The sequence below is a fragment of the Pongo pygmaeus genome, chromosome 10 (genome assembly GCF_028885625.2).
Source record: "Pongo pygmaeus isolate AG05252 chromosome 10, NHGRI_mPonPyg2-v2.0_pri, whole genome shotgun sequence".
Lineage (NCBI taxonomy): Eukaryota > Metazoa > Chordata > Mammalia > Primates > Hominidae > Pongo > Pongo pygmaeus.
The window spans coordinates 97,964,055-97,976,646 of NC_072383.2; the positions used below are offsets into that span (position 1 = coordinate 97,964,055).

At 35.2% G+C, this 12,592-nt stretch overlaps 1 protein-coding gene across 6 annotated transcripts in view; it reads right to left on the reverse strand.

Annotated features, from left to right (window-relative positions):
* Positions 1-12,592, reverse strand: part of ANKS1B (ankyrin repeat and sterile alpha motif domain containing 1B) — a 1,280,047-nt gene that overhangs the window by 771,041 nt on the left and 496,414 nt on the right. For all 6 annotated transcript variants that reach the window (XM_054442265.2, XM_054442272.2, XM_054442264.1 and 3 more), the window contains exon 10: positions 1,990-2,155. In XM_054442265.2, the coding sequence (XP_054298240.1) occupies positions 1,990-2,155 (166 nt within the window). The remainder of the gene's footprint in view (positions 1-1,989; positions 2,156-12,592) is intronic.

The window sequence follows — 12,592 nt, forward strand, 5'->3', positions numbered from 1 at the left end:
CCCAGTATCTACCCCACCTCATCCCCTAGTACAATGCAGCACTATAGCATAGTGTTTAAGAGCACAAGTTAGACAACTCAAGGTCAAGTACCAAATCCACCCCTCATTAACATGTAACCTTGGGAGGCCAGCTAGTGTTTCAATGCCTCAGTTTCCTTATCTGTAAAATGAGAATAATGATATTAGTACCTCACAGCATTGTAAGAATTATATGGAATAATGCATATAAAGCACTTAGAACAGTATCTGCCACATAATAAATGCTCAATAAATTTACTATTTTCATTACTACACTCTTACCTGAAAGGTCTTCCTTCTGTATGTTTACGATTCATTAACACCCTAGCCTCAGTACTGCTCAAAAATCCATTTTTTTCACTTGTACAAAATTCCCTAGACTATTATGTATAATGACTTTTCTGAATTTTATTTACTTATTTATTTAGAGACAGGATGTCACTGTGTTACCCAGGCTGCAGTGCAGTGGTGTGACCATGGTTTACTGCAGCCTTGACCTCCCAAACTCAAGCAATCCTCCCACCTCAGCCTCCTGAATAGCTGGGACTACAGGCGTGTGCCATCACGTCCAGCTAATTTTTTAATTGTTTGTAACGATGGGGTTTCACCCAGTTGCCCAGGCTAGTTTTGAACTCCTGAGCTCAAGTGATCCACCCAACTTGTCTAGGATTACAGGCATGAGGTAGTGTCTGTAATAGGCTAGTGCTAAGAATACAGGCATGAGCCATCACTCCTGGACTGAATTTTAATTTAACCCTTCTTAAGATCTAGCTCTTACTTTTAGCCAATAACCTTTTATCTTACCCAGAAATTGAATCCATTTGAAAATAAATATTTCAGAATTTCTCTATATTCATAACCATGCTGTCTTCTCGCTACTCTCTGGGGAAGCAAGGTCTGTGTTTCCCTAAACTAGCTGAGTTAACTACCCTTAACTTCTACCCATTCTGTTCTGTCTTTTTATTCTTTATCTTCAATACCTTGCTCTATCAGAAAATTCCTCTAAACTTGATTAAGTTTTATTTATCCTAACATAAACTAGCTATTTCCCTCTTGCACCTGCTTTCTTCCTATGTTACTATCATACCTCTTCTTCTAATCTCCTTGAAAGAGTCATCTGTACTCTTTACTCCATTTCCCAGTGTCTAATTTCCCATTTCTCAATGTCTCACTATTAACTTCCAGACGTCTACTTTTACCACATCACTTCTAAAATTTACTATTCAAAAGTAAGTTGCAATTGCATTACCAAACCAAAAAAAAAAAAAAACCCTCTCTTCAGAACTTTTCTTACAACTACTTTGCAGCATTAAATATATTGACCATCCACTTGAAAATTTCCTCCTTCATTAGCTTTCATGTAATCACTCTGTATTCTTTCTTAAAGTAATAGAAAGAAACTATAATGGTAGTAAAAAATCCATGTTCAAGCATAGGCCCCACTATTGCTCTTAAAACTCTAATTTCTTTATCAGCAAAATAGGGATAATATTTGTCTTGCTTTGTTCACTAGTTTGTAATGCAAAAAATAAAATAAAATAATGAATCTGATAATGCCATAAAAGACATGAAATACATAAAGCAGCTAAGTAAAATTTGATAAGTTGGTAATAGATAGGCTACAGAAAATGATACAAAAAGACTCTTGCTACCCAATTGGCTATGAACTCCTGAAGGACCCAAAGCTGTGTATCTTACCTAGAAGGTTTTTTTAGTATTAAAAGGTTTCAAAGCATCTTCAGCAAAGCATTACCATGTCCATTATGGCTTTTACCAGGAAGTTAGGAGACTTCAAATCAAAAACCCTCTGACCTACCTGGACTCACTTCAAAATGAAAAAATAATTATTGGAACTACATTGGGGGAACTTTCATTTTGATAACATAGTAGGAAATCAAAATGTTAATGATGCATCTTTACATGAACAAGCAAGTAAATTGAATCAGGCCAATTGTGAGTAAGAGATATTACCAGTTCTTGGGGAAGGTGCCCTTGCAATTTCTAAGGAGCAAGGTTTCTTTGTAACAGCTGTGTCCATGAGATCACACAGAAAGTTCTCATTTTCTGAAGGAAATGTATCCAGAGAAGCAGATGGTACAATTTCCATAGTGTAATTTCTCTTCTTTGGATAGGACTCCTGAAAAGAAGAAAAAATAAAAACAGCTTTGTGATGAAGAAACAGCCTTGTTTAATTTATAAAAACTAGAAAAGATAATCAGGTTAATTAGTTCTTTCCAAAGTGATTGATAGCTGATGATTCATCGGTTTGAATAAATTATAGAATCATGTAAATCCAATATCAGTGATATTTTTAAGAGTCCTCATAATTTAAAAGGACTGAATTTATTACTGAATTAGTAAAGGTATTGCCCTTTTTTTGTAATATATCTCTATTATCTAGTTGTGGCATAAACTGTTGGTTAACTAATCAACAGTCATTCCCAAGACTCTACTCCTTTCCCGGCCTCCTGGAGACAGCCATATAACTCAACTTTGGCCTATTAGATGTAAGACGAAGTTTGCTAAAAGGCTCGTGGAAAAACATTTTTCCCCAGGGAAGAAGCATATAAGGAGGCTCTTTCAGAGCCAAGGCCATCCCCAGGCTCCTCTCTTTGGATGCAGTTTTGATATCTGGAGATAGGGCAAGCATTTTGTGACCATAAGGCAAGAATCTTCAGATCAAAAAGGTAACAAGCCAAGAATAGCAACAGAAGGATAAAAAGAGCCTGGGACATTGATGATATCATTGAGCTGCTCAAACAGACCCAGGGCCAGTTTCTCTAGTCTTCTTCTTACATAAATAATAACATTCTTACAGTTTGAGCCATTGCTAATTGGGTTTTCTGTCATTTAGAGTTAAATGTCTTGCCATCCAGCACACTAGTATTTTTCCTTGTAAATACCATTAACTAATATACTAAGGTACTCTTTTCAGGTTAGGATAAATTATAGGTCCAGTTCTATATGATTGATTCTTTGATATATTCTAAAAATTAGAATTTATTTCATTTTATAAGATTTTAATTTCTTGTACATAAGGCATTAACTGGTCAACAAATACTTATTGGGCATCTATTATATGTATGTAGAATATATATAGCATATTTATATGTTATATATATATAAATTATGTGCTAAATGCTGGACTTTTTTTAAACTAATGAGACATAATCCTTGCTCTGAAGAAGTTCACAGTCTGCTGGAGAAGACTGTGAAATTCTGCATGATGAAATTCACAATTAATCATATTTTATTTTTGCTACAGATCCTCCTCAACTTTACAAAAAAACCCAAAGTAAGTTGAAAATACCGTAAGTAGAAACTGCATTTAATACACTTAACCTACCAAACAGCATAGTTTAGCCTAGCCTACCTTAAATGTGGTCAGAACACTTACATTAGCCTACACTTGGGCAAAATCATCTGGTAACAGTACATTGTAGAATACTGGTTATTTACCCCTTGTGATCTTGTGGCTGACTGGGAGTTGTGGTTTGCTACCACTGCTCAGCATCATGAGACAGTATCTATTATAGGGTATGTTGCTAGCCCAGGAAAAGATTCAAAATCTGATGTACAGTTTCTACTGAACATACACTGCTTTCACACCATTGCAAAGTCAAAAACCATAAGTTTAATCATGAGTTGCAGACCATCTGTATGTGCTACCTTTATAAAGTATGCTTCACAATCGAGAAAAAGACAAATAAGAAAATAAACTAATATTTTTGAAAAATCTCCCTAAGTATATTCTAGGGCTGATAAAGATTTAGTACAAATTCCTAGTTTTTCCACAGAGCTATTACAGTACAGCAGAATTCAAGGTCAGGGTAATTGCTTTCAGACAATACCAGACCCTCACACATCAGACAGTCAATTATGGTCATGATACTCCACTGAAAGCAGGAAATTGGGAGTAATTTATTTTTAACAACAAAGGGTGACAAAGTAGAAGGCATCCAGAGGAAAGCAATCAGGATGGCATATAATTCTGAAACCATGTCAGAGAAGAAATGATGAAAGGAACTGCAGTGTTCTATCCAGAGAAGCCTTATAGCCACATAATAGTTTTCTCAATGATTTGAAAGGCTATCCCTCATCAACTATCCCACAAAGCGGGGATGGGGAAAAGTTACTGTGGTAGATTTATTCTAAAGCCCATAAAGACAAGACAAAGACTAATGTTTATAAGTCAAGAAGGGCAAATTTGGCTCAATACAAAAAATAATTTTTTATGAATAATATTGTCTACCTTTTAAAATAAAAATGCACTATAAAATTAGTTAACAAATAGCATTAGAAAGCAACAGAAGGAATTCCTCGTTACTAAAAATCTTCCAGCAGAATTATCTGCTGATAAAATTGTGGATGAAAACACATTGTACAATGAGTCCAGCAGGTTACTATAAGCTCCATGAAGGCTGGAATTTGTCTTGTTCACTACTCTATCCCTAGAATCTAATACAGGTCCTGCCAATAGTTGATGAGTTGATGCTCAATAAATATGTATTGATCAACTGAACAGTCTCTAGTGTCCTTTAAACAAAGCTAACTACAAGTTATGGAAATGATTTTTTTTCAAATGTAAATTATTTTGCCTTTCAATTAATATTGTTCACTAGTTTGCATATAAAAAATAAAAAACTGAGATTATAATGATAAGATTGTAAAGAGTCTATGAAAAAAAGAGTCTCCAGTTAAACTCCTAGTTCCATCCTGAAATTAAATTAATCAAAACAACCCATGGATTTAGTTAAGTTGGAATTTTACAGTGTGTATGAACACTTCTGAGGATTTTTAAAGCCTCGAAAACCACTTTGAAATTTAATCACAAAGCATGGGTTAATTTGCTTTCTTCCTTAAAAATGAAGTATATAGGTTTATTAGGAATAATTTGAAAATATAAAGAAAGAGGAAAATAATCACATGAAAATCAAGCATGCTGAGATAACTGAGGGTAATATTTTGGTGACCATCCTCCCAGACTGTTTCACTCTGTGAATGTGTGTGGACATGTGAGTATGTGCAAACGAAAGAAAAAATATTTTAAACAATAATGAAGTACTCTCTCTTCTGCTTCCTAATGGAGGGCCATAATTTCTTCTTGGAATGTAAGTCTTTATAGAACCTGGCTTCCTTAGGGAAGGTGAGGCCCCCAAGGGAAGGAGTTGGTAAAAATGAAGATAGTGAAACAATGCTTTTGTAACCAAATATTTCAGTGTCAAAAAAGAGAGATAGTTCAACAAAATATCTGACAAGTGACTGTCAAAACAGGATATGCAAGATAATTTTTTTTAAAAAATGGATCCATGTGTGTCCACTACTCAGTTTAAGAGGTAGAATATTACCATTATATCATTGAAACCTGTCCCCCAACCCACCCCATGTTCATCTTTCCAATCTTACCCTTTTTCCACCTCTACCAGGGCTAAATGCTTTCTGAACTTTGTGTTTTTAATTCCTTGGATTGTGTTAAATTTTAACTATACAAATAAGTGTCAATAAAAAATAAATTTTTAGTACTGTATGCTTTCCAGCTTTATATATATAGTATCAAATGCTCTAGCTCTTCTGTGATTTTTCTCAATCAATATTATGTTTCTGAGTTTCATCTATTTTCAGTATGGTACAGGAGCTCATTGTTTAAGGTTACCACAATTCATTTACATATTCTCCTGACAATGGACTTTTAAATGTTTCCTAGGTATTTTGTTATTTAGGATAATGTTATTATAAATTTTCCCATATGAAGTCTCTTGGAGCAAGTAACCAGGGTTATGCTGCCTATTCTAGTAGTGATGGGGAAGAGTCAAGAACAGACAGCAGATGAGAAAAATAAATGAAATCAAGAGATGATAATGAGAACGGAAATTGTATGCCCTGTAGATTATATAGAATCTTAAGGATAGCATTTGTAGTTTTCTACCCAAAGTGGCAGGAGGGTTCAAAGGATATTCTGTAAATCTTATTAAAATATTATATATAAGTATAGTATTATATAAAATATTTCCTAATCTGTTATTTACCTCTAATGATATATTTTATACCCTTTTCAATGACAATTATATGTCTACATGATGAACTTGGGTCCCAATATATACCTGGTCATAATTTATTTGGCCAATCTTATCATATTGAAATTTTAATGTTTTGCTTTGAAGGAAACATTCTTGTTCATATATTTTGTTTACATATTCAACTATTTTGAAATAGAATTCCTGTGATAATAAGTATATGCCTTATGTTTACATATAATTGAATCTGTATCTGGACTTTCTAATTGGTTCCATATATATGTCTATTCTAGTACAGGCATACCCCAAGGTGTATCGTGTTTTACAGATATTGCATTTTTTTTTAAATGAAATCATTTAAATGATTTTTAAATGAAGATTTATGGCAACCCATAAATGATAGACTTGCATTGAGCAAGTCTATCAGCACCGTTTTTCCAACATGTTCTTATTTTGTGTCACATTTTGGTAATTCTCCTAATATGTCAAATTTTTCATTATTATTATATCTGTTATGGCCATCTGTGATCAGTGAGCTTTGATGTTACTGTTGTAATTGTTTTGGAAAGCCACAAGCCACAATCATATAAAACAGTGAACCTAATGCATAAGTGTAGTATGTGTTCTGACTGCTCCACCGACCAGCCATTCCCCTGTGTCATCTTCTCTTTGGGCCTCCCTATTTCCTGAGACACAATATTGAAATTAGGCCAATTAGTAAGACTTCAATGGCCTCTAAGAGTTCAAATTCAAGAAGAGTCACACATCTCTCACTTTAAATAAAAAGCTAACAATGATTAAGGTTAGTAAAGAAGACACGTCAATAAGCTAGGCCTCTTGTGCCAAACAGCTAGCCAAGCTGTGAATGCAAAGGAAAAGTTCTTGAAGGAAATTAAAAGTGCTACTCCAGTGAACACACAAATGATAAGAAAGGGAAACAGTCTTATTGCTGATATGGAGAAAGTTTCAGTGGTCTGGATAGAAGATCACACCAGCCACAACATTCACACAAGCCAAATCCTAATCCAGAGCAAGACTCTAATTTTCTTTAATTCAATGAAGGCTGGCAGAGGTGAAGAAGCTGCAGAAGTCTGAAGCTGGCTGTGGTTAGTTCATAAGGCTTAAGGAAAGAAACTATCTCCATAACATAAAAGTGCAAGGTGAAGCATCAAATGCTAATGGAGAAGCTGCAACAAGTTATCCAGAAGATCCTGCTAAGGCAATTGATGAAGGTGACTACACTAAACAATAGATTTGCCATGTAGATGAAATAGCCTCATACCAGAAGATGTCATCTAGGACTTTCATAGCTAGAGAAGAGAAGTCAATGCTTGGCTTCAAATTTTAAAAGGACAGTCCAACTCTTTTGTTAGGTGCTAGTGCAGTTGATGACTTTAAGTTGAAGCCAATACTCATTCACCATTCCAAAAATCCTAGAGTCCTTAAAAATGATGCTAAATCAACTTTTCCTATGCTCCATAAATGAAACAACAAACCTGGATGACAGCATGTCTGTTGGCAGCATGTCTGTTTACAGCATGATTTACTGAATATTTTAAGCCCACTATTGAGACCTACTATTCATAAGAAAACATTCCTTTCAAAATATTACTGTTCATTGACAAAGCCACTGATCACCCAAGAGCTCTGATAGAGCTGTACAAAGAGATTAATGTTGTTTTCATGCCTGTTAACACAGCATGTATTCTCCAGCCCACAGATCAAGGATTAATTTAGAGTCTCAAGTCTTATTGAGAAATACATTATATAAGGCTATAGCTGTTATAAAAAGCGATTCCTCTGATGAAACTGAGCAAAGTAAATTGAAAACCTTCTAGACAAGATTTTCCATTCTAGATGCCATTCAGAACATTTGTGATTCATCAGATGAAGTAAACATTGATGAGTCTGGATGAAGTTGACTCCAACCCTCATGGAAGACTTTGATAGGTTTGACTTTGGTGGAGGAAGTAACTGCAGATGTGATGGATAAATAGCAAGAGAACTGGAAGTGGAGCCTGAATATAGGACTGAATTGCTGTAATCCCATGATAAAACTTGAATGGATGAGGAGTTGCTTCTTACAGGTGAACAAGGTGGTTTAAGATGAAATACACTCCTTGTGAAGATGCTGTGAACATTGTAGAAATGATAACAAAGGATTTAGAATATTACATAAACTTAGTTGATAAAGCAGTGGCAGGATTTGAGAGGATTGACTCCAATTTTGAAAGAAGTTCTAGTGTGAGTAAAATGCTATCAAACAGCTTTGCATGCTACAAAGAAATCTTTCATGAAAGGAAGACTCAAATAATGCAGCAAAACTACATTGTTCTCTTATTTTAAGAAACTGCCCACTGATTTTGTATCCTGAGAGTTTGCTGAAATTGCTTATCAGCTTAAGAAGCTTTTGGGCTGAGATGATGGGGTTTTCTAGATACAGGCTCATGTGATCTGCAAACAAATATTATTTGACTTCTTCTCTTCCTATTTGAATACCCCTTATTTCTTTCTCTTGCCTGATTGCCCTGGCCAGGACTTCTAATACTATGTTGAATAGGAGTGGTGAGAGACGGCATCCTTGTCATGTGCTGGTTTTCAAGGGGAATGCTTCCAGCTTTTGCCCATTCAGTATGATGTTGGCCGTGGGTTTGTCATATATGGCTGTTATTATTTTGAGGTATGTTCCTTCAAAACCTAGTTTATTCAGAATTTTTACCATGAAGGGATGTTGAATTTTATCAATGGCCTTTTCTGCAGGCAAATCATGAATGAACTGCCACATCATGAATGAACTGCCATTCACAACTGCTACTAAGAGAGCAAAATGCCTAGGAATACAGCTAATAAGTGAGGCAAAGGACCTCTTTAAGGAGAACTACAAACCACTGCTCAAGGAAATCAGAGATGACACAAACAAATGGAAAAACATTCCATGCTCACAGATAGGAAGAATCAATATCGTGAAAATGGCCATACTGCCCATAGTAATTTATAGACAATGCTATTCCCATTAAACTACCATTGACATTCTTCACAGAATTAGAAAAAACTAATGTAAAATTCATATGGAACCAAAAGGAGCGTGAATAGCCAAGACAATCCCAAGCAAAATGAAGAAAGTTGGAGGCATCACGCTACCTGACTTCAAACTATACTCAAGGCTACAGTAATGAAAAAAGCATGGAACTGGTGACAAAAACAGACACATAGACCAATGGAACAGAACAGAGAACTCAGAAATAATATCACACATCTACAACAATCTGATCTTTGACAAACCTGACAAAAACAAGCAATGGAGAGAGGATTCTCCATTTTAAAAATGGTGCTAGGAGAACTGACTAGCCATATGCAGGAAATTGAAACTGGACCCCTTCCCTACACCTTATAAAAAATTAACTAAAGATGGATTAACGATTTCAATGTAAAATGTAAAACTATAAAAACCCTAGAAGAAAATCTAGGCAATGCCATTCAGGACATAGGCATGGGCAAAGACTTCATGCTGAAAATGCTAGAAGTGATTGCAACAAAAACAAAAATTGACAAATGGGATCTAATTAAATTAAAAAGCTTCTGCACAGCAAAAGAAACTATCAACAGAGTGAAAAGACAACCTACAGAGTGGGATAAAATTTTTGCACTCTATCCATCTGACAAGGGTCTAATATCCAGAATCTACAAGGAACTTAAATATACAAGAAAAAAGCAATCCCATTAAGAAGTGGGCAAAGGACATAAACAGACACTTCTCAAAAGAAGACATTCATTGTCCAACAAACATGAAAAAAAGCTCAACATCACTGATCATTAGAGAATTGCAGATCAAAACCACAATGAGATCACCTCATGCAGTCAGAATGATGATTATTAAAAAGTCAAGAAACAACAGATGCTGGCTTGTTGCAGAAAAAAAAAAAAAGGAATGCTTTCATACTGTTGGTGGGAGTGTAAATTAGTTCAACCATTGTAGAAGATGGTGTGGTGATTCCTCAAAGATCTAGAAGGAGAAATAGCATTTGACCCAGCAATCCCATTATTGGGTATATACCCAAAGTATTATAAATCATTCTATTATAAAGATACATGCACATATATGTTCATTGCAGCACTGTTCACAATAGCAAAGACATGGAGTCAACCCAAATGGCCACCAATGATAGATTGGATAAAGAAAATGTGGTACATATACACCATGGAATACTATGCAGCCATAAAAGGGAATGAGATCATGTCCTTTGCAGGGACATGGATGGAGCTGGAAGCCATTTTCCTCAGCAAACTAATGCAGGAACAGAAAACCAAATACCACATGTTCTCACTTATAAGTGGGAGCTGAACAATGAGAACACATGGACACATGGGGGGAAAAAACACACACTGGGTCCTGTCAGGGAGGCAGGGGGTGGAGACCATCAGAAAGAATAGCTGATAGATGCTAGGCTTAATACCTAGGTGATAGGCTGATCTGTGCAGCAAACCACCATGGCACACATTTACCTAACGAACTTGCACATCCTGCACATGTACCCTGGAACTTAAAAGTTGAAAGGAAAAAAAAGAAAGAAACTGTCACAGTCACCTAAGCTCCAGCAACCATTACTCTGATCAGTCAGTGGCCATTCAAATCAAGGCAAGACCCTCCACCAGCAAAAAATTATGACTCACTGAAGGCTCAGATGATCGTTGGCATGTTTTAGTAATAAAGTATTTTTAATTAGGTATGTACTCTTTTTTAGACATAATGCTATTGCACACTTCATAAACTACAGTATAGTGTAAACATAACTTTAATATGCATTGGGAAACCAAAAAAATTATGTGACTGGCTTTGCTGTAATAGTCACTGTATTGTGGTGGTTGAAACCAAACTCACAACATTTGTGAAGCATGTCTGTACCAGAATTACACTGTCTTGATTAGTGGAGACTTTAAATTGATTTTACTATCTGGTAGGATAAATCTTTCATCATGTTCATCTTTTCCAAGGCATTAATTATTAACTTCATGTTTATTTTTCAAAAAGAAAAAATTTGAAACATTTTGTTAACTTTTCCTCAAATCATTCCTTCTCCTTTGTTCCATATCAGTAATCAATACTTCCATACACCCAGGCACTAAAAGAATCTGGGCTATGCTTCACTTTTCATTCTTCCTCTGCCATTCCCAGTAAATCCTCAAGTCCTATACTTTGCCATTGAATTATACCTCAAACACATTTATTTCTCTCCACCCCAGCTACCACATGCTAGTCCAGACCACCATTATATTTCACCTGAACTGCTGGAACAACTTCCAAACTATCTTCTTTGTCTCCAGTCCTGCCTCTCTTGTAATCAATTCATTTTCAAAACTAGCATGAAGCTTCTAAGAGTAAGGTCAAAGCAAACTCATTTCTTTTCATCATAACTTTATTTGGTGAGAGAATCATAAAATGCTAGTCATAGAACATGTTGATTCTTTTTAAACATTTAACACGGTCTCTCATAATATCTCAGAATTTCCTTGCTGAATGATTTCATTAAATACATTAATGATCTAAACAGTAAATTCATTTAATTAACAAGATAGGAAAGAAGAAACAAAGTTCCTTGACTAATAAGTTTAAACGTAATCCCATTAGTTGATAAGATAAATGGGATTAATTTCTAAAGACATACTTATCTAGCACCTAGCAAAATTCCATGTTCATAGTAGGACTCTATGAATATATGATGAAAAAAATAAATGCATAAATTACCATATCAGTTAGAATTTCATGGCTTGCAACCTCTGCTAGAATTAAAGCACCATAGGGGCAAGAACCATGATAATCTTCATATAGTATGTACTTAATAAACACTTGTCAAATAAAGTCTGAAACAATGTCATCCAAAAACAATCACAGATTCAAACTATCACAGATCCAAAACTACCACAAATTCCCCACTGTGGGAAGAATTGCAACTTATATTTATGCAGTGTTTTATCATCTGCAAAGTGAATAGTATTTTATTTGCCCAGATGATTCTCATTTAGACCTCACAACAATCCAGCCAATGCTGGAAACTAGGACTGAAATTATTAAGTGACTTGTCCAATATTAAGCATCTTGTTAATGGAAATGTTAGGGATCCAACCTTGGTCTTCTGACACCAGATCTAGTGTTCATGTGATTGTGTCAAAGATAAAAATGACTATGACCAGATATTTATTGCCAGAACTAAGGGAAAGAGGACACTCTGCACATTGTTAGGTAGTATCTAGCTCCGCCAATTTTCAAGCCTTTGTATGTCCCATTCCCTGCACTGGGAAACCTTGACCTCAATACACAGATTAATTGCCAACCTATCCTTGATGGTTAATTCTGGTAACAGGCAAGAGGGATTAAAAGGACTGCAATGCAACAATTTCTGACTCCTTCAAGACTCCATTTTCTCCAGTCTAGCAATATTGGGCTCAAAATAGATTAGTAGTTTTTGCTTTTTTCTTGACATTTTGCCTCTATCGTTTTTCTTTTTTTAAAAAAACTTTTAAATATGCAATTTTTGTGGGTGCATAGTAGGTATATGTATTTA